The following is a 25,086-nucleotide window of genomic DNA, read 5'->3' as shown; positions in this document are numbered from 1 at the left end:
CGTGAGGCAGTGGCCTCTTGCTCTGACTTTGCTCCAGCTGCCCTCTACTGGACAGAGGGTTTACTGTTTGTGAGACACATAGAGTTCCTGCCAGAGTCTCCTAGCCCAGTGCTGGCAGGCACTAGGCACAGAGGATTCTCCTGGAGAGCTTCGCCTGGGACCAGTGTGGCGTGCCCGGGAGGACTGAGCAGATGTCGTCAGAGGCCACAGCGTCCCTCCCCGCCGAGGGGTCTTTTTCTGAGGCCCCTCTCACGCAGTGGATTACTGCCTTCTGTCTGTCCAGACAGGCGGTTTGCTGGTGTTTGTGTTTGAGACTTGTTCAGGCTTTTCCTTGAATTTAAACATAACAGAAACTCCAGATGTAGTTGGGACAAATACAGGACTAGGAGATGTTAAGGACGGGAGATGTGGGAGAAGGAGGTATGTGAAAACTCTAACAACCTCACTGCTTTTGTTTTATGAGTTTAAAGCTAATCTGTAAAAATAAATGTTAGAAGATTTTTCTTTTAACAGAAAAATGATGGAAATTCTCCCTGGAGAATTAGTTTCCCTGCAGGAAGATAGCTGGGGGCCTGTAGGCACAGGACTGGGACCGTGCTCTGTCTGGTGGCCGCAGGTGGCTGTGAGCTTGTCCCTTCTGTGGTCCTGAGGCAGAGGCTGCCCTCCCTGGCCGTGGTTGGCCACATCTGCACAGCCTACTTCTGTGAAGACCCGGGAACACGGGGCAGCAGCAGAGCCAGTCCTGGCAGGGCAGCGGCCCTGCAGGCCGGAGCTGGCTCCCACACGACAGCCTGCACAGCCCCTGCGTGCCCTTCTCCGGCTCCTGTCTCATGTCTTAGCCTTGAAGAGCTGGGAACAGCAGCTGCATCCTGCCCTCCACCAGCCAGGGACTTCTCCCCATCCTCTGATTCTTAGCATCAGCCGGCAGGAGTGAGGTGTAGGTGGCGGCTGACAAGATGGTATCAGAGTGCAGTGGTCAGCATATGTGTCACCTGCCTTAGGTTTGTCCTGGTGAAATAGCAACCCTGGAGGAGTGGCACTGAGTAGCACAGTCTGCTGAGGGCAGTGCAAAGGCAGAAGCCCTCGGCACAAGCTGGAGGACATGGTACACAGCCAAGAGACACAGGCACCTCCGGAGGGCATGGGTCGGTCCAGTCGCCACGTCACCCCAGGGCAGGTCCTGGGCTTGCTGGGCTAGAAGAGCCACAAGGCCGCCCTCCCAGAGTCGCCGTGGGTGTGGACTTGGCTTTGGCGCAAGTGTTCGCTGTTTCAGGGGAGAGACTTTAGAAATGAGAGGTTCAGACCATGAAGTCTTCTTGCACTGGAATGTTGGTGGCTCAGGCAGCACTCTGAATTCCTGTGTGCATGCTGTGTGTGTGTGCAGGGCTCAGTCCTTCCTCTGCGTGCATGTGTGTGTGTGTGCAGGGCTCAGTCCCTCCTCTGCGTGTGTGTGTGTATGCTCACTCTGTGTGTGCAGGGCTCAGTCCCACCTCTCTGCTTTGTGCGTGTGCAGGGTGTGTGTGTGCAGGGCTCAGTCCTTCCTCTGTGTGCATGTGTGTGTGTGTGCAGGGCTCAGTCCTTCCTCTGTGTGTGTGTGTGTGTGCGCACTCTGTGTGCAGGGCTCAGTCCCTCTGCACTTCTTGCCCGGGAAGCACAGCAGCTCTGGCTCACGCACCGGGCCGTGCCCTGGTTGAGTTCGCCTGGAGATGCAGTGACATGCGATCTCAGCAGCGCTGTTAGTGCACAGGCTTTGCTGGACCCACAGAACTGGAGATGATTTGAACTTGAGTTCTAGGTCCCAAATGTTTTCTTTAACATTTATTTACGTATGTAATTATTGGAAGGTTGAGTTAGAGAGGGAGAAACGGGGAGAAGTCTCTGACTCTAATTTACTCCCCGCACGGCTGTGAGAGGAGCTGCTTCTCAGTCTCCCATGTGTGTGCCAGCGCAGGGTTTAAGCACTTGGGCCATCTTCTGATTTCCCAGGCTGTCGGGGTGCTGGACTGGGAGTGGAGCAGTCAGCACTCACGTGAGTGCCCGCGAAGGACACTGGCCTGCTTCAGTTGTGTTTCCACAGCACAAGCCCCGGAGGTGAAGGCATCCTGCGGTCCTACACGTGTGTTATTTTGATTGCAAGCCAAATGCCCAGCTTCCTAGGTCTGCCAGAGTGTCGGTGTTAGCTGAATTTCCCCTTGGGGGAATATCTGCACATACATTCACTTACTTTAAAGTGCTTTAATTTATCGTGAAAATGGTTGCAGGGGCTGTTGCTGTCCTAGCACGCCATTCCCCTGCCAGCGGTGCCAGCGTCCCTTATGGGCACTGGTTTGAGTCCTGGCTGCACCAACAGAGGATGGCTCAAGTGCTGGGCCCTTGCACCCACATGTGAGAGGTAGGTGAAGCTCCTGGCTTCAGATAGGCTCGGCTCTGATCACTAAAGCCATTTGGGAATTGAACCAGTGGGTGGAAGATCTCTCTCTCTCTCTCTCTCTCTGTGTCTCTCCTCTCTCGTTGTAACTCTCTGTCTTTAAAATAAATGAGAAATAAATCTCAAAAAATGATTCAAAAGCTATCTTTGACTTGCGGTGTCTTTCACTTCCTCTCAAGAAGATCACCTTTTGTTGTCACCAGCTTGTCATTTTTTCAATAAAGCAAGCATGAAGACAAGCAATGCTGTCCCCAAACTATGGGTGACATCTGCGCTGAGCCCCCAGGTCTCAGGAGACTGTCAGGAGTTCGGGGAGGGAACATGTTGCTTAGTCAGGAGTGGGCTTTGAGCCGCCCTGGGCTGCCTTGTGCTTTTCTCCGCAGCAAGTTCATTTCTGATCGAGAGAGCAGGAGAAGCCTCACCAACAGCCACTTGGAGAAGAAGAAGTGCGATGAATATGTAAGTGTCCCCACGGCAGGGTGGGCTTCCCACGCTAGTCGCGGGGAGATGCCTGGGACTGACTGGGATGATGTGGGTGTGGGTGCAGGAGCCCCTGACCTCATGTTCCCCTGGGGGTGGAAGGGCTTCGGCTCCCGGGTGTCTCCGAGCTTCCGTGCCGGCTGTGACACTGGCTGCTGTGCCGGCTGTGACGCTGGCCTCCGTTCAGATTCCAGGGACCACCTCCTTGGGCATGTCCGTCTTCAACCTGAGCAATGCCATCATGGGCAGCGGGATCCTGGGCCTTGCCTTTGCCCTGGCCAACACGGGCATCCTGCTGTTTCTGTGAGTATGGACATGTCTGTGTTGTCCTCACCCGTCTCCCTCTTTTCCAGTAACTTCTCCCCAAGCTGTCGGCTGGACTCTCTGTGGACAGAGGGCCGTTTCGGGACTGAGACAGTGGGAGGACTTACCGTGCTCCCATTGACAAGCCCCCGCAAGGGAGAGGGAGACCAGGGCTCTTCCCTCCCTGATCTGGCTGTGCTCCAAGCCCGCCCGTGGTGCCCCATGGGGGACCCTCTCTTCCTTGGGAGCAGGGACTGAAGTGGCCACTTACACTGCAGGTTGTGTGCGTGTTCCTCAGAAAGGTGACACCCTGGGTGGGATGAGCTGGCTGCACTAGGGACTAGGCTGTGTGTGCTCTGCTGGGTGTCAGAGCCCAGCAGTGGCTTCTGCGTGCTTTCTGTACTCTCACCATCCTGGGCGACCCATGCAAGTCCCAAAGCGGACTCAGGACCGGGCAGCATTCTCCTGTACAGTTGTATGTGGATGCTGCAGGGCCCAGATGGGACAGGTTACTGCATTAGCCCGGGCTCAGCCCCCTCCTCAAGACACAGACGTTGTACTAGAAACAGTCCCAGAGCTTGTTGTTCAGGGAAGCACTATGTTTTGGGGACATATTGCCATCATCTTTATTTTTTAATTTATTTACTTAAAGTGAGAGAGAGCTTCCATCCACTGGTTTGCTCCCCAGGTGGTCCCCACAGCCAAAGCCAGGAGCTTCACCCGGTTCTCCCACATGGCTGCAGGACCCAAGCACCTGGGCCACGTTCCTCTGATTTCCCAGGCGCTTTAGCCGGGGTCTGGATCAGAAATGGAGAAGGCAGCACTCAAACTGGCTCCCATATCGGATGCTGGCCCCACAAGGCTCAGCTTTACTGGCTATACACAGCACCAGCCTCCAAACATTTTTTTTTTTAAAGACTTTTTACTTGTAAAAGTGAGAAACAGAGGCCTTCTATTCTCTGATTGACTTCCCAGTGGATTGTAGTGGCCAGAGCTGGGCCAGTGTGCTCCTGGGAGACAGGAGCTTCTTCCACGTCTCCCACGTGGGTACAGGAGCCCAGGGTTTTGAGTCATCCTCTGCTACTTTCCCAGGCCCACTAGCAAGGAGTTTGATCAGAAGTGGAGCAGTCAGGATTTGAACCACTATACATATAGAGTGCTGGTGCTACACAGAAGATTAGCCTGTGATGCCACTATACCAGCTCCAACCTGTAGATGTTTTATTTCTGTGATTTTTTAGCATTCTCTGAATGCTCATGTTTTTCCAGTCACTTCAGCATCTTCCCTGAACATGGGAGCGGGAGTTTTTTTGTTCCGTGGGAAACCTCGGACATAGCTAGGAGTAGTCTGGGAGGTTCTGGGCCCCTGCTCGGTCGACTCCCACCCCCTTGGCTCCGAGGCGAGTCCTGCCTTCCTCTCCCCTCACACCCTGGGGTGTTTTCACAGGCATCTCCACTGCGGAGCCTCTGTGATAGAGTGTGACACATGCCGTCAGTTGCAAACCCGCAGCGTCCTCTGGCCTGTGAGTGGTGCCCGCTGTTCTCACTATAGCTTGTTCACACCACTTGTGAGGGACACATGGCATGGCAGGCTCTCTCGTGCTCCAGGCTCGTCCATCCCTGTGGGGTCCCAAGCTGTGCATCTGTGGAAGGAGCGGGACCCTGGGCCCGACGTAGCCACTCGTGTGCAGCGGCTGGCACAGCCATTACTGCTGACTCACTCCCGTCTGTTTTGGGGAGCTCCCTGAACCTCTGAACCTTCCTGAACAGTGGGGGCTCCCTGAACCTCTCCTCTTGGGGGCCAGGGGAGGAAGCTCCCCCATTTCAATGTGCCTCTCTTTCTGTGGTGACTGAGCCACAGGCTGAATCTTGAGCCTGTGTTCAGGCTCCCAGTGCTTCCCAACCTCGGCCAGGCTGGTAGGGAGCACCTGCTCAGACTCAGGATGGGGTGGTAGGGAGCACTGCTCAGACTGAGGACGGCGTGGTAGCGGGGTGTGCAGCTGTGCCGGAGGGAAGTCCCAGGCCTCTCGGCTCATTCCCGCCCCCAGCGCCTCCACTGCCTGCTGCTGTGTCCTCTGGCACTCTCCCCCTGCCAGTGCTTTCCTCTGGGATCCTCTCCCTCAGCCTGGCAGTTTCTTGCCACACTCTCTCTGGAATCCCCCAGCTCCTGGTTTCTGAGTGTAGCCGAGAGTCAGACACTTGCCCTTCAGAGTCAGGAGAGGATTTCCCTGGGATGTCCATGCTGCCGTCTGCGGGAGGTGGGCACAGCAAGCACACGGGACCTGGGCTTGCACGCTTCTGGGCATGTGTGGCTCTGGCTTCAGGGCACTGCCGGCCCACTGGCCTGCTCCCATGGCCTACCAGGAGGTGGTTGGCAGGAGGACCATGGCCTTTTGTCAGGTCTGGGCCCTGCTCCAGGCTGAGTGGCTGGCAGGAAGGAGCCACTCAGAGGCAGCCGGGCAGGATCCTCCATGTCCCCGGGTGGCACGGAGCCTGGTCCCGGGTCCTGGCAGCCTGCTAGTGCAACTGCTTTGGCTCGCGTGGGATCTGATGCTTTGAGCTGACTGTGATGGCCATCCTGCCTGAAGAACACGCAGTGCTCAGGACTGTGAGATCTCGGGCCCTGTCGTTCCTCCTGGGGCACAGGGTCATGGGATGGAAAGCGGATCATGGTTGCACCCTCCATAAGGATGCTGAGGCGTCTCCTAGGCCCCTGCGGGACTTCCTTTACCTCTGGTGACTGTGTCATCGTAGCAGGAGGAAGAACTGAAATCCAGTGTGGTGGGGAAGGGTGGCAGCTTCTGTCCCATTTTAGTCGCCTGTCTGGCCTGTGTCACCCCCTCAGAGGGCTGGGTCCTCCAGATGTCTGTTAACAAAGCACTAAGGGCCTCACACATGTACAGCTTCCGGGTGTCACATGTCACTTCTTGTCTCAGTAGTGCAGCCTGAGGCGTCGGGCTGGACACGGCCGCCGTCCCGGACCAAGCCGTGGATGGCCACTGAGAAGGACTCAGGTGTGGTCTGCACCCAGCAGGCGTTCGGGTTTTATCTGGGCTGGTCGTAACACGGCTCCAGGAGTTGTTCTCGGCCTTTGCTGCTCTCTGCAGTGGCTGGACAGTGGCATGGACAGTGAGTCCATGCGCTCACTGGGGAAGTTGGCAGACGGAGCTGGGGCCCACCCAAGGGCTGCTCTGGGAGGGAGGGAGGTGTAGTGTGTGGAGAGTGCAGTAACTGGTAGTGCGCCTGTGTCCTTGCGGGTGCTGGCCACAGGCTCTCGCTGCTTGAGGGCTGAACATGTGCCAGTGGGAAATGCAAAGCCCAGTGCTCTGCACAGCTCTGCCAGGCAGGCACTGGCCCTCTCGTGCAGCTGAAACAGTGTCCTGACTGACACTCCTGTCATCCTGGACAGGCAGGGCCAGGTGCCATTCAGGCTCAAGTTCCGTTGAGATCAGCCTGGCCTGGACACTGCTGCCCCACAGTGACGCCCGGCTCGGAAACGGAACCTGCCTGTTAGTCCCCACCCCGCCAGGAGAGCAAGGCCACTCCGCCCATTGGCATTTCCAAGTGTGGCTGTTTTTCACTTCCCAACTCCCTGATTGCTAGGTCCCTACTCCCTGCTCGAGAGCTTCCTGGAACCCTCTCCGGAGCAGGATGCGAACAGCTATGCACGGTCATGTGTAGCCGTGCAGCTTAGCCTGCTGCCTGGGCACAAAGAGCCACAGCCGTTGTTGCTGGTGGATACAGACCCCACAGCACATGGTGGGACTCCTTCCTGCACAGTTCAGGGCTTGCTTGGCTGTGGGGACTTAGTCCTGGTCCCAGAGCTTCTCGTAGCTAAGAATGGAATACCACACAGCCACCATTTGGGCTTGGTGACTTTAGCATGGTCATTTGGTGAAAAGGACAACAGAAGACTTTTGCTGTTGCCTGTCCCTGTAGAGGATGTGATGAGAAATGGCCTGGCTTTGGAGCTGGGACCCTGAGGGCTGAGAGGAGGCTCGGAGGGGCGGCCTGCCCTCGGCCAAGCCACGGTCCCACTCTCAGCCTTTGCTTCCCGTTCCAGCCTGCCCTGTCTGCTTTTTGATCTTGGAGCCCTCGAGAGTGGGGCACCTGGCCTCTCAGGAGTGAGGAGATTTCTCCTCTTTTCTTGCACATGCATCTTGTAACAGTGACTCCTACCTCTGCCGCCGAGGCTGTGTCCTGATGCCCACACGGAGCGCCCAGCAAAGGCCTCCTAGCTGCCCAGTGCTCCTCGTTCACGTGGTTCTCCTGCAAGCGACAGGTGTGTGTTGCTCAGTTCACATCACAGGTGGATGGACAGACACCAGAGACCCAGCTCTGTAGGAGCCAGAGCATGGCTTCTGGCCAGACCCAGGCGAGGCAGAGGAGCACAGCCAGCTGAGAGGTGTGGCAGGCTCGGCAGGTGCAGTGACAGTCACAAAGTTAGCATGGGACTGGCCCGTTATCAACTCCCACAGGAGTGCCTCTTTTGCTTGAAAATTTAGAGTAGTTGAGAGGTAGCTCAGAACCGCCCTAGAGGTCGGCCTTGTGCGAGGGCATTTGCTACCCGGCACCTACTACCCGGCACCCAGAACACGGACACTGTTACGGGTGTCCACAACCACCGTCTCTTCCTGATGGACTGTTGGCTTTGCATCTAGCTGAGTTCTGTCTCTCTCTCCCCCTGTATTTACCTTTCTGGACCATCTGTAGTGATCCCACTGTCAGAAAGATGCAGCCGCTTTGGATCTGCAGTTAGTAGTTATAGATGCAGCAGTGTACCACTGTGCCAGTCAGGGTCTCTGGGCAGTGAAGAGGCTGGTGGCCCCTGTCCCACGAACGCGGTGCGCATGGGACAGGCAGAGGCCAAGAGATGGAGTCGTGGGCAGGGACAGAGCTGGGGTCCTGCCTTGTACAGATTAAGCCATTTTACCAGGTTTATGTATGTGTATATATGTTGGCAACTGCCCTGAATGTATCTCTGATGTTTCTGTAGTCTATCCAGTAAGTCCTCCACCCATCAAGTGTTCTGCCGTTCCCCTTTTTTTTTTTTTTTTTTTTTCAGATTTCTTTGAAAGGCAGAATAACAGAGACGAGAAACGGGGACAGAGCTCTTCCATCCTCTGGGCACTCCCCAGATGGCTGGACCAAAGGAAAGCCAGGAGCCTGGGATTCCAGCCAGGTCTCCTGTGTGGGTGTCAGGTTCCCAAGCATGTGGGCCAGGGGCATTGGCAGGGAGCTGGATGGGAAGTGGAGCAACCTGGGTTTGAACTAGAGCTCATGTGGGGCGCTTGTGTCGCAGGCTGCAGCTAGTTCATTGCACCGCAACAGCAGTCTCTGCGTGCTCTTCCTGCTGGCACTTTGTCCCTCCTTTAGGGTGCGGGGTTTGCCAAGAGACGCCGCCAAGAGGGTACTTCTGTCCTTGTGATAACCATGAAGGCCTGTGTGGTGGGTCTCAAGCCAGTCGTGCCAGGGTTGTATCTCCCGGAAGACCCAGGGCATCCCGGGGCATGAAAGCAGGGGGAAGGCCACGAGGGGCCTGATGCTCCGGGGCCCCTGGGAGGTCCACAGCTGTCACCCGCCTGTCACTCAGCTCCTTGTTTTTAAAATTCCTGGAGCCGGGGTCACAGTGCCTTAGAGATGATCTCAGCAAGGAAGCACTTTGTTCCTTGGCAGCCAAAGCCATGGCCCTTGTCTGGGAGGTGTGGGGTGTCCCGGCCAGCCCTGGAAACACACAACGAGGCCGGCGGTGCCGGAGCTGCAGCCTCTGATGAAGCCTTTGGCTCCAGAAATGGGGACACGGCCGGAGGTCGGGGTGGTGCCGACACTGGAGGCCTCTTGGCAGTTGGAGTGCGGGCTGCCAGCCGAGCCCACCGCTGTGCTGAAAATGGCCAGCACTCCCAGAATTCGTTCCTCCTGGCCCAACAGGAAGGAGTGCGTGTGCACGCGTCACATATGGGTCGAGCACGTGTGCAAGTGTGAGCAGAGTTCACGCAGTCCTGTGTGTGTCTGAGGACAGCGAGCTGCGGCTTGGCCGCCTGTATCTCCTGCAGGAAATGGCCGTGCTAACTGTGGTTCCACAGCACCACCCCGTCCCCTAGGCACAGAGAACTATTCCTGGAGCAGCCCAGCACCAACCCAGCACCAGGGCAGGTGAGGTGTGGTGTGTGAGGTCAGCCTGGACCTCATTGCACACAGAGGTGGCTGGCTTGACTCCTTGGAATCTGGTCCCTTGTGGATACTTGTGCTGGCACGCGGGGGCAGAGGTCTGTGCCCATGTGGGGGTTGGCAGCATCTTTCCATAAGGCTTCAGGCTAAGCGGGCCTGACATTGATGAGGGGTTCAGAAAAAGAAGAGCTTTTAAAATGTTCATTGTTTGCTTTATTGATGGGTCCATTTTGCAGATCAAGAAGCCAGGATTCCCAGAGGCTGAGTCACCAATGTGACACATCCATGGGATGTTGGGGTGCCCCCTGCTCCCGTACAGCTGTGCAAATGTTACCCTAGAAACAATGTGGGAAAAATTGAGAGGTCTACAGTAGCCCCTCAATGGCATGGTCCTCCTCAGCGGGTATAGCGAATCTCTCTTCCACTCAGGAGATTCAACTTTTGCAGAAGGGGAACTAGTTGTTCTTGTGGAGCTGCCTAGAAGGATGAGGAGGAGTCAGAGGAGAAAGTGCAGCGCCCTCAGAGCCCAGAGCCCTGCCCGTGTGCCTGCACCTGCTGCCTGCCTGGCAGAGCTTCATCTGCCTGGACTGCTCTGCGCTTCTGCCTGTCTGTCTTTCCTCCTTCCTTCCTTCCTTCCTCCCTTCCTCCCTCCCTCCCTCCTCCCTCCTTCCCTCCTCCCTCCCTCCCTGCCCTTCGCTGCAGCCTCACCGAACTCTGTGGGGCCTGTTCCAGGCTGAGGTGCAGGATGGGCTCCAGGCTACGGCTTGCCTGTCGCGTTGGGCCTGTGGGCCAGCCACACCAGCAGTGCCTGCATGCTCACTGGCCAGGCAGAAGCTCAGGTCCACACAGATTCACTGGGGCAAGGAACTGTCCTTTTCCCAGTCCCAAGGGTGGGTCAGGTGCACGTCTGAGTCTGACAGCAGCCCAGCTGCCCAGCTGCCTGAAGCCTGTGGTCCTGGGGAGGGGCAGGTCTCCACTGCACAGGGAGGAGGGGCCCTTGGTGCATGGCAGCCCAACTCCTGGGATTGGATTTCTGGGTCTGGACCTCTGAGGCCAAGTGGGGGTTGTCCTGATTTCTGGTTGAGCTGCTGGGCTTTAAAAGGTGGCCTTACCTCTGTTTCGGGGCCAAGAGTTCTGGGGTTTGCTGGTTCGCTGTGGATTTGTCTTGAGGTATGCTCTATACGCAACACTATCACTCAGTTGGAGAGGTGGATGTGGACCAAGTACACCCACATACAGCCATGTAGGCATACCGGCCAGTTCCATTGGCGTATAGTTTGTTTGTTTGTTTTTTTAATGTAGAAGCTGTGAAAACAATGTATGATCTTTGGGTAAGTTACAGAAGAACAGGGATTGTTTGTCCAAAAGCAACGGCAAATAAAGATTTGCAAAATGGGCATCTGGAGGTCCACTGTTGCAGCACTGAACTGACATTTTTTCGCAGCCAATAGAGTAGGCATGTCTGGGACCACCTTCAGACATGTTTTAAAAGAGCAGCACGTGCTCTGTTGAAAGGCATGTTGAGGCGTCCCAACCTGGATCGGGTGTGTGCTGGAGGTGTCTGCCCGCACAGGAGTCCAGGACTCGCAGTGCCCCTATGTCCAGCAGGCCACTCCCCACGTGGGTTCCAGCCCTGGCTTCTACACCTGCTACACCTTCCTGGCAGCCATGCATCATTACTGATCCAGAGCCTCTTGTCACCAAGGGTGGCAGGGAGCCTCAAGCAGCAGCAGCCTGGCCACTCTAGCCGACTGTGCAGCCTCCTTCCTCAGGCAGTGCGTGTGTCCCACGTTCCCCCGGGCTCCCACGCCTCCCCTGGCACCCTTGTGATGTGCACAAGACACAGAGGCCAGATCTGGGGGTTCTTAGTGTCCCGGGCTCCCCCTGGAGTGCAGTGTTGCCTGCATGGGGGGCACTTCATCCTGCCTCCTGTCATGAGGGACGTGGGCAGGAGCTGATAGGGAAAGCCCTTGCTGGGGACTGTCCGGAAGCGGAGCCTCACACACGCAGCAGACCTGGGACCCGCCAGCCAGGCTGCTGAGGTGCTGCTGCTGGGAAGCTCCCAGTTCTGCCTGTGGCACTCTGCTCTCACGTCCTGTGGTCTGTGCCAGCCCTATGGGCCCACCCAGGCTCCCTGTCGGCTCAGGACAGTACATGCCTGGTGCTAAGATGTCACCCACTCTGCCTTGCCTGGGAGCCCTGCAACTCTGTCCAGCTTGTGCAGTGTGGTTCCTGGAGCCTGGAGAAGTGGCCACTGTATGGTCCGTGTCTTAGAACCATGTACGAGCTCTCGATGAACCTCATTGGCTGGGCAGAGGTATCCCAGATGCTGCTGGGCTTGGCCTGTCTGTCACAATGTGCCCCACCCCACAGAGGACTCAGGCCCTGCCCCTCCCCAGTTCCCGTGACATCCCATCGCCCATCCCTGCATTCACCGTCAACGCTGGCTTTATTTCTACAGAACTCTGCTCCACAATCCTTTCTGTGTTGCAAAGCTCAGGCTGCCCACCTGTTCAGCCACACACCTTTCGTTCCTGGCTGGGGCTGCACCCCATGGAGAACCCCTGAGGCCCACCGTGGTGGCGTATCACATTAGGGCTCTGTTTATGATCCTGAGTCAGGGAGGGAGGGGGCTTTTGTGGAGCCTGTATTTTCTTTTTCCTTTTTACCAAATATGCTTCCGTCTTAATGATCGATTCCAAACTCATTGGAGTCTAACAGTGCTTTTTTTGAAAAAGTTTGCTGGTGAGCTTTGTGCTCTCAAGCATGCACGAGTTTTTGCCTCCTGCTGTCGCTGGTTGAAGGGTGTTAGCACCTCTCCAGCTTGAGCCAGTACACAGGTTCAAGGACAAGCATGGGGCAGTGGACCACTGGTGTCGCTGTTCCTGTGTGTCATGTGGTCGCCCCTGAGGTCACGGCCAGGCTCTCTCCTCTCACTGGGTGTGAGGACAGCACAGGCTACAAAGGCCTCCTCTCAAAAATTGTCTCCTGGGAGCTGCTAGCACGGGAGGAGCTCTTGGGGCCCCATCACATGTTTCTGCTGAGGGCTTCCCTTGCGATGACTCCCATGTGGGAGTCTGGGGGCCCCCCTTGTTCTCACGGCGGGGTCCCTCTGCTCTGCCGCAGGGTCCTTCTGACTTCAGTGACGTTGCTGTCCATCTATTCCATAAACCTGCTGCTGATCTGCTCGAAGGAGACAGGTAAGCCGAGGGTCCTCCTGTGTTTCCCTGCACAGGATAGAGGGTGGGTGTTCTGCGGTGGTGCTGTCAGTGAACTCCCTGCCTGGAGAACCGCTGGGGGGCAGCTCCTACAGAGACGGAGGCGGCAGTCCCCTGGCAAGTGACCTGCGCGTCCAGGCTGTGAAGGCCTCATTTGCCTTCTGGTCTTCAGCGGCACAGAGCAAAGGGCCATCCCTGCCGTGGCCTCTGAGGGTCTCCAGTGCCTCTGCTCCGGCACTTCTGCTGAAGCCAGGGCAGTCGCTGGCCGGGGAGGGCCGACGGGCGCCCTGCACAGTGTAACGGCTAGAGTGTTTGTTCTCCATGCCTGCTGCTCAGGGCTGCTCTGCGCGTCGGACTTCGGCATGCTGGCCAGCTGTTGTGGGGTGTGGACAAGCCTGTCTCACAGGCACATCTTGTGATAAATTAAGGAGCTCATCGTGGTCTGGTTTAAATACTGGTCTTAGGAGAGACTAAACAGAGGTTTAATTATAGCCTGGCCAGCTCTGCTATCTCTGACCCTTCTGAACACATGCGCTGGAATGCCATAAAAAGTATAATTGCTGTTTTAAAGGACTTATTTGTTTTTTATTTGAAAAGTGGAGTTACAGAGAGAGAGAGAGAGATCTCCCATCCACTGATTCACTCTTCTAATGGCAGCCATGGGCAGAACTGAGCTGATCAGGAGCCAGGAGCTTCTTGAGGGTCTCCCGCATGGGTGCAGGCACCCAAGGACTTATGCCATCCTCGGCTGCTTTGTTAGGCCAGTGACAGGGAGCTGAATCGGCAGTGGAGCAGCTGGGACTCGAACTGGCGCCCATATGGGGTGTCACAAGCCCAGGTTAATCTACTGTGCCGTGGTGTTGGCCTGTAAGCAGAATTCTTCCATCAGGACAGGATGTGGTGTAAAGCTTACTACTCCAGGAATATTAGCGAGGGCTCCTCACTAACTTAAAAGGACACTGTGTCAGGCCAGCAGGATCTTTCTAGAACTCCAGTCTGTATTTTAATGACACAAACCAGTTCTAAGGAAAAGGTCAGACTGGAGAGTCGGAGGTCCACCTGATGACCTCATCATTTAATCCTAATGCTTTTATAGTAACTTGAGAAAGGAGAAGCAGTGGTGGCATTTGAAAATGTCAACAGGCCCCTCTGTGCTGCGAGTCCCTTCGCCCTCAGCAGCCAGGAGCTGGAGAGGGGCGCGCAGGGGCAGGAGCCCGGCCAGGGGAGCCATGGGACGGTGGTGGTTCGAACTTTAGAGCTCTGTCACGTTTTGTATTCTCAAGTCTGGTTTCTTCAATAGGCTGCATGGTTTATGAAAAGCTGGGAGAGCAGGTCTTCGGCACCACAGGGAAGCTGGTCATCTTTGGAGCCACATCTCTGCAGAACACTGGAGGTACACACATGCCTGGCCGGCCGGCCTCCCTACTTGTGCTGCTGGGCAGTGTGTTAGCTTTTGTTGTGCCCACAGACTCCAGGCAAGCTGTCATGCAGCAGGGAGAGGCGTAGTGAATCCACATTTGGGGAGGGTCATGTCTGAGGTTGGGTGGGCTTTGCTGGAAGGCTGAGCGGCCATCGTGAGATGCACAGGGAGGCAGGGTCACGCAGCCAGCCGGGACATGGAGGAAGCAGCCAGGCCCGCGAGGGAGTTTCCAGCAGAGCTTTTGCAGAGCTACATCTCAAGAGCCTCTGGGTCTCCCACATAAGCCCCCCTTCTGGCATCATCCCTAGATTAAGCCCCCGAACTTCATGCTGTTGATTCACAACTTGGGGTCAGTGCCTGTCTGCGTTCACGGGCAATGTCACTCCCAGCAAAGTAGGTGGGAACAGGGGCGCTGTGTTAATGCGAGCAGTGGCAGGTGTCTGGCACGGCCTGCTAAGAATGGTTCTGTTCCCAGCCATGCTGAGCTACCTCTTCATTGTGAAGAACGAGCTCCCCTCTGCCCTCAAGTTCCTGATGGGAAAGGAAGAGGAGTTCTCGTAAGTCACAGCCTTGGGGGTGTGAGTGTGTGTGTGTGTGTGAGAGAGTGTGTGCATGACAGTGTTATCAAGTGTGTATGTGAAAGCATGTGTGTGTGCATGTGTGAAAGTTTGTGTCACATGTGCATAAATGAATGCATTGTCGTAAATGCAAGTGTGTGCATGTGTACATGTGAGTATATGAGTGAGTGTATGTGTGAGAGTGTACATGTATGTGAGTGTATGAGTGTGTGCGTGTGAGTGCATATGTACATGTTTGAATTACGAGTGTGTGCATGTGTATATGTGTGAGCGTGTGCGTGTGTACACGTGTGAGTGTGTGCGTGTGTACACGTGTGAGATGCATCTAACAGGCTTTCATTCAAGTACGGGCCAACCCACATTTTCATGTCATGGAAACGGCGGAAGCAGTTTTTGGCTGGGTGTTTTTGTGGTGTGCCTGGGAGGTGGTGAAGGATAAGCCGCCGGTCAGCGTGCGGGGATTTGGCCGACAGGCACCTGAGTCCATGTGCCTCCTGTGAGATGGCTGAGGTGGAGCGTCCCAAGTGACACACAAGTGGCACGTGTGCAAGGACCCACCTCCAGCTCAGAGACACCGCAGCTACGTGTGCTGGTCCTGTCGTCCAGGGAGCACGGAGGCTGCTCAGCCCCTGGTGTCTGGTCCCAGGTCCGGCCCCGGGGACACGACTGTAGCTGATGTCAGCAGAACAGGGTCTTTCTGTGAAATGACTGACAGGAGTCAGCAGAAGATGAAGGGGAACAGCGGCCTGAGGGCCAGGTCCGTGCACTGACCAGCCCTGTGCCTTTCAGAGCCTGGTACGTGGACGGCCGTGTGCTGGTGGTGGTGGTGACGTTCGGCATCATCCTGCCGCTGTGCCTCCTCAAGAACTTAGGTAAGGTGAGGCCGGTCCCGGCTGCTTCCCACGAGCCGAGGCGGGCTAGGTGGTAGTCAGGCGTGGCCTTCCCGGGCCTGGAGGCAGCGGTCAGGAAGGCACTTCCAGAGCCCCGCCCCGGGACTCTGGTGGCGGAGCCACAGCAGCAGCAGCAATGTCCAGGAAGCGGAAATGGCTCGTGGGAGGCCCCAAGGGCTAGGGCTGGGCAGCTGGCTTCCCACATGGACACACAGTGGCTTCTGTGTAAACCCAGACACCATGGGTCCCAGCCGAGTGCACGGCCTCAGCGTCCTGGGAGGGACCGTGAGGCCTGAAGCCCAGAGACGCACATCCTGCGGTCACACCTGCTGGGTGTTGGCATGTGGGGGCTGCACACTGTGGGTGCACTTCCTTTCTTTTGGCCTAATGGGGAGCAAAAACCTTGATGAAATCCCCCCCTCCCCAAATAATTACGAACCGGTTTTTAATTTTGTTTACATTTTAAAAATCATACCTGTACAGCTGTTTTGAGAGGATTTTTCTTAAGGATTTTTGTACATCTAGTGGTTCATTGCCCATATTATCACAGCACTTGGGGGATGGATTGGACCAAGCCAAAGCCAGCAGCCCCTTCTGGGTCTCCCACGTGGGTGCAGGAGCCCAGGCGCTTGGGCCGTCCTCCGTTGTTTCCCCAGGCCTGTTAGCTGGGAGCTGGATTGGAAGTGGAGCAGCCGGTACTCCAGCTGGTGCCCACAAGAGAAGCTGGCATCACAAGTAGAGATTTAACGTGTTGTGCCACACTGCCAGAAGCTGGAAGTCCCTGACTGCCTTGTGCCTGGTGTGTGGGTCTGTGTGCAGCCTTTCACCCCTGCACGGCTTGCACCTTCAGGCTCTTCCCTCTGTGCCTCCAGAGGCAGAAGAAAGCCTCCCCCAGGTGCTCTCAGGAATCACCTCCGCCCACCCCTGGCCGTGTTGCTCAGCATTGGCAGTGCAGGTGGCATTGAGAGATGCTGGGAAGGCAGGAGTAAAGGCCGTGGCTGGAGCCCGGATGCACAGGCTGGATCCTCCCCCGGATCCTGGGAGCCTGTCGTCTGTGAGCCATGGAGCAGAGCAGCCAAGTCCCATCAACAATGAGTTACAGAGAGGAGGGTCCGGAGGAGGAGAGAGCGTTCATCCACTGGTTCACTCCTTCAGTGACCTCAACAGCCAGCGATGGCCTGGCCCGAGGTCAGCATCCCAGATCTTCTGTGGGTCCCCCACGTGGGTGCTGGGCCCAGGCACTTGGGACTTCTCCCACTGCTTTCCCAGGCACAGGGAGCTGGATCAGAAGTGGAACATGTGGGGACTATAATCAGCGTCTATACAGGATGCCTGATTTGCAGGCGAAGGTTCAGACTGCTGTACCAGCGCTGGCCCCACTCTCCAAAGTCCCACTTTGCCACGTAATAGTGTCCATATTCCCGTGGCATGGATTGCACTCCTGGAGTACGCTTGAAGTCACACGTGGAAGGATGACTCATAGGGCAGCAGTACCCAGGGGTGTTCTCCTTGGCACCCACGGGTGTTCTCCTTGTCATTGAAAGGTACCTGGGCTATACCAGCGGGTTCTCCTTGGCGCCCACGGGTGTTCCTCTTGGCACCCACGGGTGTTCTCCTTGTCATTGAAGGATACCTGGGCTACACCAGCGGGTTCTCCTTGGCACCCACGGGTGTTCCCCTTGGCACCCATGGGTGTTCTCCTTGTCATTGAAGGATACCTGGGCTACACCAGTGGGTTCTCCTTGGCGCCCACGGGTGTTCCCCTTGGCACCCACGGGTGTTCTCCTTGTCATTGAAGGGTACCTGGGCTACACCAGCGGGTTCTCCTTGAGCTGCATGGTCTTCTTCCTGATCGTGGTGAGTCCAGGTGCTGCTGTGGGACCTTGCCATGACCATGGCTCCTTGCCCTGCTTGAACACGCTCTGCCTTGCTCCCCAGGTCATCTATAAGAAATTTCAGATCTCCTGCATGGGCCCTGAGCTGAACTCAACCACCAGCACCAACTTAACTGCCACCGAGGCCTGCACTCCCAAATACGTCACCTTCAACTCCAAGGTGGGTCCTCAGGAGCAAGGCGCATGGTCTGCCCCCTGGTGGTCATGTGGTGGCTTTGCCCCCTGGTGGTCATGTGGTTGCCTCGTTGTCCCCTACAGATGCAGGGACACGGCTGGGCAAGGAGCTCCCGTGGTGCAGGTCAGGGAGGAAGCCCAAAGCTTCTCCACAGGTTCCCATGGTGCGGGTTAGGGAGGAAGCCCCAAGCTTCTCCACAGTTTCCTGTCCACCGCGCCAGCAGCTCCCCAGTTAGAGCCAAAGCACCCGCACCCGACTTCCCTCCAAGGGCACTCCTTGTGCATGAGAAGTTGCATTGAGTTGAAGAGTTGAGAAGCGAAAAGGGACCTTTCTTCATGGGATGTAGCCAGAGACGTGACCTGTGCAGTGTGGTCTCTTCAGGCTCTGCCCAGCTGTCATCAGGGAGCAGTCCAACTGAGGCTGGAGGCCCGGGCAGGTCCCGGCTGGGCTGGGCTGGGGAGCTAGGGCCAGGGCAGGCCCCAGTGGCTGGCACTGGAAAGTTCCCACAGCAGGTGCGTGTTCTGAACAAGTAAAGCAGCTGAGAAACACAGGCACCAGGCAGAGCCTACGGAAGAAATGACTTCTCTTGTTTGCTTATTTCAGTTTAAAGATTGATTGATTGATTTGAAAGTTAGAGTTAAGAGAGGAGAGACAAACACACAGAGATTTTTCATCTAATGGTTCCCTCCCCAGATGGCCACAGTGGTCAGGGCTGGGCCTGGCTGAAGCCAGGAGCCAGGAGCTTCTTGTGGGTCTCACAGATGGGTGCAGGGGCTCAAGCCTTTGGCCGTCCTCTGCTGCTTTCCCTGGCCATTTGCAGGGAGCTGGAGTAGAAGTGGAGCAGCCTGGACTCAAACTGAGGCCGCGTGGGGTGTTAGTGTCGCAGGCAGCAGCTCAGCCTGGTAGGCCACAATGCTGGCCCTGAAACCATTTCTCCTATTTCTTCTTTCCAACAGACCGTATATGCTCTGCCCACGATCGCATTTGCCTTCGTGTGTCACCCGTCCATTCTGCCGATTTACAGTGAGCTAAAGGAGTAAGAGAGCCAGTTGCTTCTCACAGCCGAATCCCTTTATGTCCCCTGCTCAGTAGGCAAGCTCCGCACACGGCAGGCCTGGCTCCCAAGCCAGTGCAGCAGCTGCCATTCCTGGAGCGTGTTCTGCTCTCAAGTGCAAAGCTAGAGCCGTGCAGGGCCTTCGAGCCTTCGGGGGGACGTGGCCTTCGAGCCTTCGGGGGGACGTGGCCGTGCCCTGGATGCTTAGGAAATCTCGCACTCTCTCGCCCCCATCGCTCGGGCCTCGTTTGCAGCCAGGGACCATCTCCAGGTTTGGTATTTGTGTACGACTTTTTCCCATCTGAGTCACCTGCCGGTTGTGTGGAGCAGGTCGGTAAGTCAGACAGTGGGAAAAACAGGACTTCCTGCTGCGTGCTGGTGGGGAGCACAGAGAAGCCCCAGAGCACAGAGCCCGCTGCTGTCGCCCACCCACTATGCCCTGCGGCTGCTGTTCTGGGCGAGCCCTCATCGCAGGGCTCACATAGTGAAGGGGGTTGGAGGGGGTGAGCCCCGACTTCACTCCCTGTCGCCTTGAGCGGTGTCTGACCCACGAGCACGTGGGACCTTGTGGTCCTGCAGGTGGGAGCCCGGGGTCTCATGACTTTCAGACGTGGCACTCAGCTCTTTGCTGGTGAGGTCCTCACATGTCCACATCCCAGACTGTCTTATTTTCTGGGCCCTGGGATACCCATCTTCCTTACTATCATGGCCGACTGCGGGCTGTTCCTGTGTCTAGGCCTTGCTCACTGATTGCCCTTAGGTAGTTGTCCCCAAGGTCCGCTCAGAGCAGGACCTGGCTGTGCCGTCAAGCGCTCACTGCCTGGACAGCCTCGGCCCCGTGGGGCCTCCTGGGGCTGCTGGAGGGAGAGTGGGACCCCAGCAGGAGTCAGAGGCTGAGCATCTGTCCTGCACTTGCAGCCCCCAGGTCTGGATTCCCCCACTTTGGTCCTGGGTGGAGCCCAGGCGAGACAACATTAAATGCAAGCACTTTGGGAGACGACCCGCACTCCGAGAACTCGGTGGGGGAGCACCCTTGGGAGCACGGTCCCTGGCGGCCACCCCCGCCCCCCGGGAGGTCTGCCTCTGCCGAGAAGGGACCCCAGCACCCCTCACTGGCATGCTCAGCGTTTCAGATTCCCCTGTGTCTGTTTCCAGTCGCTCCCAGAAGAAGATGCAGATGGTGTCGAACATCTCGTTCTTTGCCATGTTCATCATGTACTTCCTGACCGCCATCTTCGGTTACCTGACGTTCTACGGTGAGTGACTCCTGCCGGTTGGCAAAGGCAGGTGTGTGCATGCGCCAGTGGGAAGTGAGTGGCTCCTAGGGCTTCCACCGATGCTTGATACATGCACATGTTGATGGAGGTGGGGAACCAATTGATGGCTGTTTGCAATGTGTGGTATCAAACTAGGGTCATGGGCGTTTCCCTCTGCGTGGCCTCCCTGAGTCAGGGAAGCCAGGGCACGGCCCTTGGGCCTTGCTGGGCTCCACTGAGGCCCTTTGCCCTCCGAGCAGTGTCCTTAAACACCTCGCTGTCCTTAGGAATGTGGAGACACTGGGGTGCACTTGGGTGAGGTTCCAGTCAGGGAGCAGGCGTGGAGAGGACCTCGGTGGGGAGCCGCTGCAAGGTGCCCCAGGGGCCTGAGAGCCAGGGCAGAGCGCTCCCCTGTGGCCTCGTCTGACCCTGTGCCTGTGTGGAGTTGGCCGTTTTCACCCCAGCAGCCCGATCAGGCTTTATTTATAATCTCCCATTGTCATAATGTGGAACTTAGTTTAATGCATGTATATTTCACAGTCTTATCTATTACACTGCTTTTTTTCATAAGCACAAATGTTTCCATTTTTTAAAAAAGATTTATTTTTAGTGGAAAGGCAGGTATACAGAGAGGAGGAGAGACAGAGAGGAAGATCTTCCATCCACTGGATTACTCCTCAACCGGCTGCAAAAGCTGGAGCTATGCCGATCCGAAGCCAGGAGCCAGCAGTGTCTTCTGGGTCTCCCACACGGGTGCAGGGTCCCAAGGCTTTGGGCTGTCCTCAACTGCTTTCCTAGGCCACAAGCAGGGAGCTGGATGGGAAGCGGGGAAGCTGGGACATGAACCAGCACCCATATGGGATCCCTGCAGATACAAGACGAGGACTTTAGCCACTAGGCTACCGTGCCGGGCCCAGGCTGTGACTTTTGCTTAGTCAATCCATCTTGTTCACATCCAACAGAACACTAAATCCTCTCATACTGCGAGGGTGAGGACGAAGGCTGGGCAGGCATAGGGGTGCAGTGGCCTACTCCTCAGCTTGGGACACTTCACCTTGTTGGGGTGGCTGGCCCCGCATGCAGCCTCCGCTTCCCATCCAGCTCCCTGCCAGTGCACCCTGTGAAACAGTGGGTGATGCCTTGAGGGCTCATGGCCCCTACCCCTGCGGGAGAACACGTGGAGCCCCTTCCCTTGGCCCCTTCAGGAGGGGTAAGCCGGCAGGTGGGGGCCTTCTCTGTCACTCTGACTTACAAATACCTTCAGTAATCCAGATAAACAGTGTTTTGAGAAGGCTCAGCTGTTTTTAAGGGATCGCAAGGAACTGAGGCCTAAGGAGATTGTGGAAGCTTTTAGTTGTGTTTCAGAAACTGTGACCAAGCTCAGCAGTGCAGGCTGGCCCTGAGCTGGCGCACACAGGGCGAGCCCAGAGGAAGCACTCAGGGCCTGATCCCTGAGCTGGCGCTCCCAGGGGGAACCCGAGGAAGCACTCAGGGCCTGAGCTCAAGTGACACCCTGCTCATCCCAGACATGACCCTGGAGTCTGAACTGAGAAAAAGAGGCAGGATCAAACTAAACTATATACTGCTTCACAAGCAACACGCACCCAGAGAGTGCTCGCCTCCGTCAGGTGCTGCTGGGCTCCTGGCCCCAGGGCCTGGTTATGGGAAGGCAGGAGCCACGTTCCTGTTACCTGCGGTAAGACTCCTGGCAGCCCAACCTCCTGGAGCCCCAAATCCGGAGGGGCCTGTGGACTCGCATCCAGTGGTGGCTTTTCTACTGCACAACTTGGAGGTGACCCAGACAGAGAGGGTACACCTGTGCATAGGGCTCCTGTCGGTGGCGTATCTTACACGCTTGGGTTCATTCCCCAGAGACCCCCTCCATTACCAGACTGCGTTTGTGTGCACCCCGGGAGCTGTGACCACAGGGCTGTGTGCACCCCGGGAGTTGCAAACACAAGTACTGAATGGGTAGCTGAAGGAAGCTGGGGTCCAGCCAATACGACTGCTTCCACCCTGGCAAGTTCAGATCAGATGGGCCTTTGGCACCGGCCATGCATGCTGTTTCAGACCCAGCACACCCCAGGGTCAGCTCGGGGCTGTCACCCACCCAGACCCCTTCCTGCTGCAGCGGGGGGAGCGCTTCTGCAGCCTCACTCAGTGCCGTGCCTCCCGCCCCACAGAGAACGTGCAGTCGGACCTGCTGCACAAATACCAGAGCAAAGACGACGTGCTGGTGCTGACGGTGCGCCTGGCTGTCATCGTCGCCGTCATCCTCACTGTGCCAGTGCTGTTCTTCACAGTGAGTGCCCGGTGTCCACGGGCAGTCGGCGGGGCAGGGAGTGGGTGACAGTGCCCGGTGTCCACGGGCAGTCGGCGGGGCAGCGAGTGGGTGACAGTGAGTGCCCGGTGTCCACGGGCAGTCGGCGGGGCAGGGAGTGGGTGCGTGGCTCACTGAGACAGAGCACCTTCCGCCCTGCCTTGAGAAGGCACTCCTGGGCTCCAGCGCCAGGCCACCATGTGAACACGCTAGGCCTCACACAACTTCTGCACAGCCCTCCCTGTGGGCCCAGAAATCCGCCCATGGCCATGTGACATCGGAGCTGCCTGCCGTGGGCCTCTCTGAGTCTGCTCCGCTCCTGCAGGTCCGTTCATCTTTGTTCGAACTGGCTAAGAAAACAAAGTTCAACTTGTGTCGTCATGTGCTGGTCACCCTTGTGCTCCTGGTGGTCATCAACCTGCTGGTGATCTTCATTCCCTCCATGAAGGACATCTTCGGAGTCGTGGGTACGGCCGTGATTCCGCCAGCCGCAGCAGGTGCTTGCCGTCCCGGCGCTGGCGGCCGTGTGCAGCTCTCTCTTGTTTTACAGGTGTGACGTCTGCGAACATGCTCATCTTCATTCTTCCTTCTTCTCTCTATCTGAAAATCACAAACCAGGATGAAGATAAGGGCACCCAGAGGATCTGGGTATGTATCTCACTGTCGGTTGGTTTCCGCTGGGATTCATCTCTGCCCCCCAAGGGGCCTTCCTGTGGCTGTAGGGGAGGAAGTGGTGCTGTAGCTGCCCCTGGGGACCCTGAAGATGCCCCTGAAGGATTGTGCCATCCACCAACCTTCTCTGGTTTCTCTGCCTGGTGCCTCAGTTAACTCCTGGGGGGCGGGGGGTGCTGCAGCTTCCTGAGTCCCTGGAGGGAAGGGCAGAGGGACTCAGAAGCTGTGTGGCTGCTGTGGCTGCGTGACTGCTAGTCGGGCACTGCCTTCCCTACACCCTGGGCACAGGCATGTGTTGGCAAAGGGCCCTGGAGAAAGAGTTTGCAGCCAGCAACCCTGACTCGGGGCTGGGAATCCCATCTCCGGTGGGCCAGGACCATGGGCACCTCAAGGCAGAGGCCTTGGGCCCAGAGAGTTGGCAGGCGTAGCTCAGGCAGAGGAGGCAGCAAAGTAGAACTCAGGCTGTTCCTGTCCAGCAGGAATATTCTGGAAATCGTAAATCCCAGATCTGTCTTTGTCTCTCCAGAAGGGCCTTCAGGAGTGTGGTGGGACACACGTGGGCACACGCTCAATCTGCCGTGGGTGCCCTGGGCCTGCCCCGGGCTGGAGCCGGTCGTGGGTCCACGGTGCCCGTGGGTGCCCTGGGCCTGCCCCGGGCTAGAGCCGGTCGTGGGTCCACGATGCCCACGGGTGTCCCATGCAGCCCTCAGCTGCTACTTCCTTTTCCCTTTGCCCAGTGTCCAGCTTTGTCCCCTGGCTCATGCCATTCCATCTGCTCCCTGGGCCTCACAGCTCCAGTCCTGGTTTAGTGCCTACCCACATGTGGCCCTCACTGCCCCTTCCGCTTAGCTTTTGATGCTTTTTTAAAAGATGTATTTATTCATTTGAAAGGCAGTTAGGTGGAAAGGCAGAGAGCTCTTCCACCTATGGTTCACTCCCCAGATGGCCGCAGTGGCCAGGGCTGGGCAGGCTAAAGCTGGTAGCTTCTTCGGGTCTGCTGTGTGGGTGCAGGGATCCAAGGCCTGGGGCCATCCTCTGGCACTTTCCTAGGCACATCCACAGGGAGCGGCTCTCCATGCTGCACCAGGGATACAAAGGAAGCTGGGGCACCTGTGGCCTCCACCCTGGGCTGACCCTGCCTTTCTGTCACCGCAGGCCGCCCTCTTCCTGGGGCTGGGTGTACTCTTCTCCCTGGTCAGCATTCCCTTGGTCATCTATGACTGGGCCTGCTCGTCGGGCGGTGACGAAGGCCACTGAGGCTGCCTCCACCAGGAAGTGCTCCCGTCTGCTGCTCATCGAGTCCCCACCCATCTGCCCCCCGCCACTTCTTCCGTGAGCTTATGGAAGCAGAGAGAAACGGACGAGGTGCTGGAGACGGAGTCACTCGAGTTGCAGAACAGGCCTACTTCCATAGCGGTTCACATCCCTCCGTAGAGAAGAATCTTGAATTGTATATTTTGCTTTACAGAAAAAAAAAATGGTTTCACAAATAATTCACCTATTTTGATTAGTGTAGTACGCAGGGATTATCCCGGAAGCGTCGGGGGCGCTGGCCACTGCTGGCTCTGTGCACGGGCGACACCGCGGCAGCTCTTCAGTGAGGCGAGGGGCAGTGGAGCATGCCGGGCAGACCAGGCCACAGAGAGGACGCCAGCAGGTGCAGGCGATTTGCACCTGAGCTTTTGGGAATGACCTGTGAGCAGGCGGCCACAGCCTACATGTCCTGTGGAGGGCCTTTCCCCAAGCCACGAGGTCAGGCAGGTCTGCTGCTCACCAGCTGTTGGCACAGATCAGTGGGCTCAGGGAAGGTGGAGGGCCAGCGACCCCTGCTTTAAACTGGGGACTCCAGGAAAACCATCAAAGACTCATTTTCTATGAACACCCGGGTGTTGATAAATACAAGCTTTTTGTACCTTAACTCTGCCTGACTTCTGGAAACCTCAGCCAGAGCTCTCGGGAGGGACTGTAGCAGCAGCGCCAAGTCCTTCCTCCCCACGGGCCTACGCCATGCTGGCCCCTCTTCCTCCCTGCCACAACTGGCTCCTTGGAACCCACATGGAGGACAGTGGCCTCGTGCTCACTGCGCAGAAGCCAGCAAGAACCTGAGAGGAGCAGGTCTGGGAGCCCGGAGCTGGGGAAGGAATGGGAGCGACGTGGGGGAGCGAGGCATGCGCTGTATGAGCTGCTCTCGTCATGCGGGGCCTGCCTTCTCCTGGACACTGGTGCTGCA

The 25,086-nt window shown here is 57.1% G+C and overlaps 1 protein-coding gene across 1 annotated transcript in view; it reads left to right on the top strand.

Moving 5' to 3' along the window:
* Positions 1-24,774, top strand: part of SLC38A1 (solute carrier family 38 member 1) — a 28,373-nt gene extending 3,599 nt beyond the window's left edge. Inside the window, exons 2-15 of the mRNA XM_004597862.3 lie at positions 2,812-2,887; positions 3,096-3,211; positions 12,505-12,578; positions 13,897-13,989; positions 14,492-14,573; positions 15,384-15,466; positions 17,283-17,341; positions 17,423-17,539; positions 18,511-18,590; positions 19,764-19,864; positions 22,048-22,166; positions 22,510-22,651; positions 22,735-22,832; positions 24,012-24,774. Coding sequence (XP_004597919.1) covers positions 2,812-2,887; positions 3,096-3,211; positions 12,505-12,578; positions 13,897-13,989; positions 14,492-14,573; positions 15,384-15,466; positions 17,283-17,341; positions 17,423-17,539; positions 18,511-18,590; positions 19,764-19,864; positions 22,048-22,166; positions 22,510-22,651; positions 22,735-22,832; positions 24,012-24,113 — 1,342 coding nt within the window. The 3' untranslated portion in view covers positions 24,114-24,774. The remainder of the gene's footprint in view (positions 1-2,811; positions 2,888-3,095; positions 3,212-12,504; positions 12,579-13,896; positions 13,990-14,491; positions 14,574-15,383; positions 15,467-17,282; positions 17,342-17,422; positions 17,540-18,510; positions 18,591-19,763; positions 19,865-22,047; positions 22,167-22,509; positions 22,652-22,734; positions 22,833-24,011) is intronic.
* Positions 24,775-25,086: the final 312 nt, after the last annotated feature.

Source organism: Ochotona princeps, chromosome 27 (assembly GCF_030435755.1).
Source record: "Ochotona princeps isolate mOchPri1 chromosome 27, mOchPri1.hap1, whole genome shotgun sequence".
NCBI classification, from domain to species: Eukaryota; Metazoa; Chordata; class Mammalia; order Lagomorpha; family Ochotonidae; genus Ochotona; species Ochotona princeps.
Note: the sequence above shows the minus strand (reverse complement) of the source record. Positions and strands in the feature narration are given on the sequence as shown.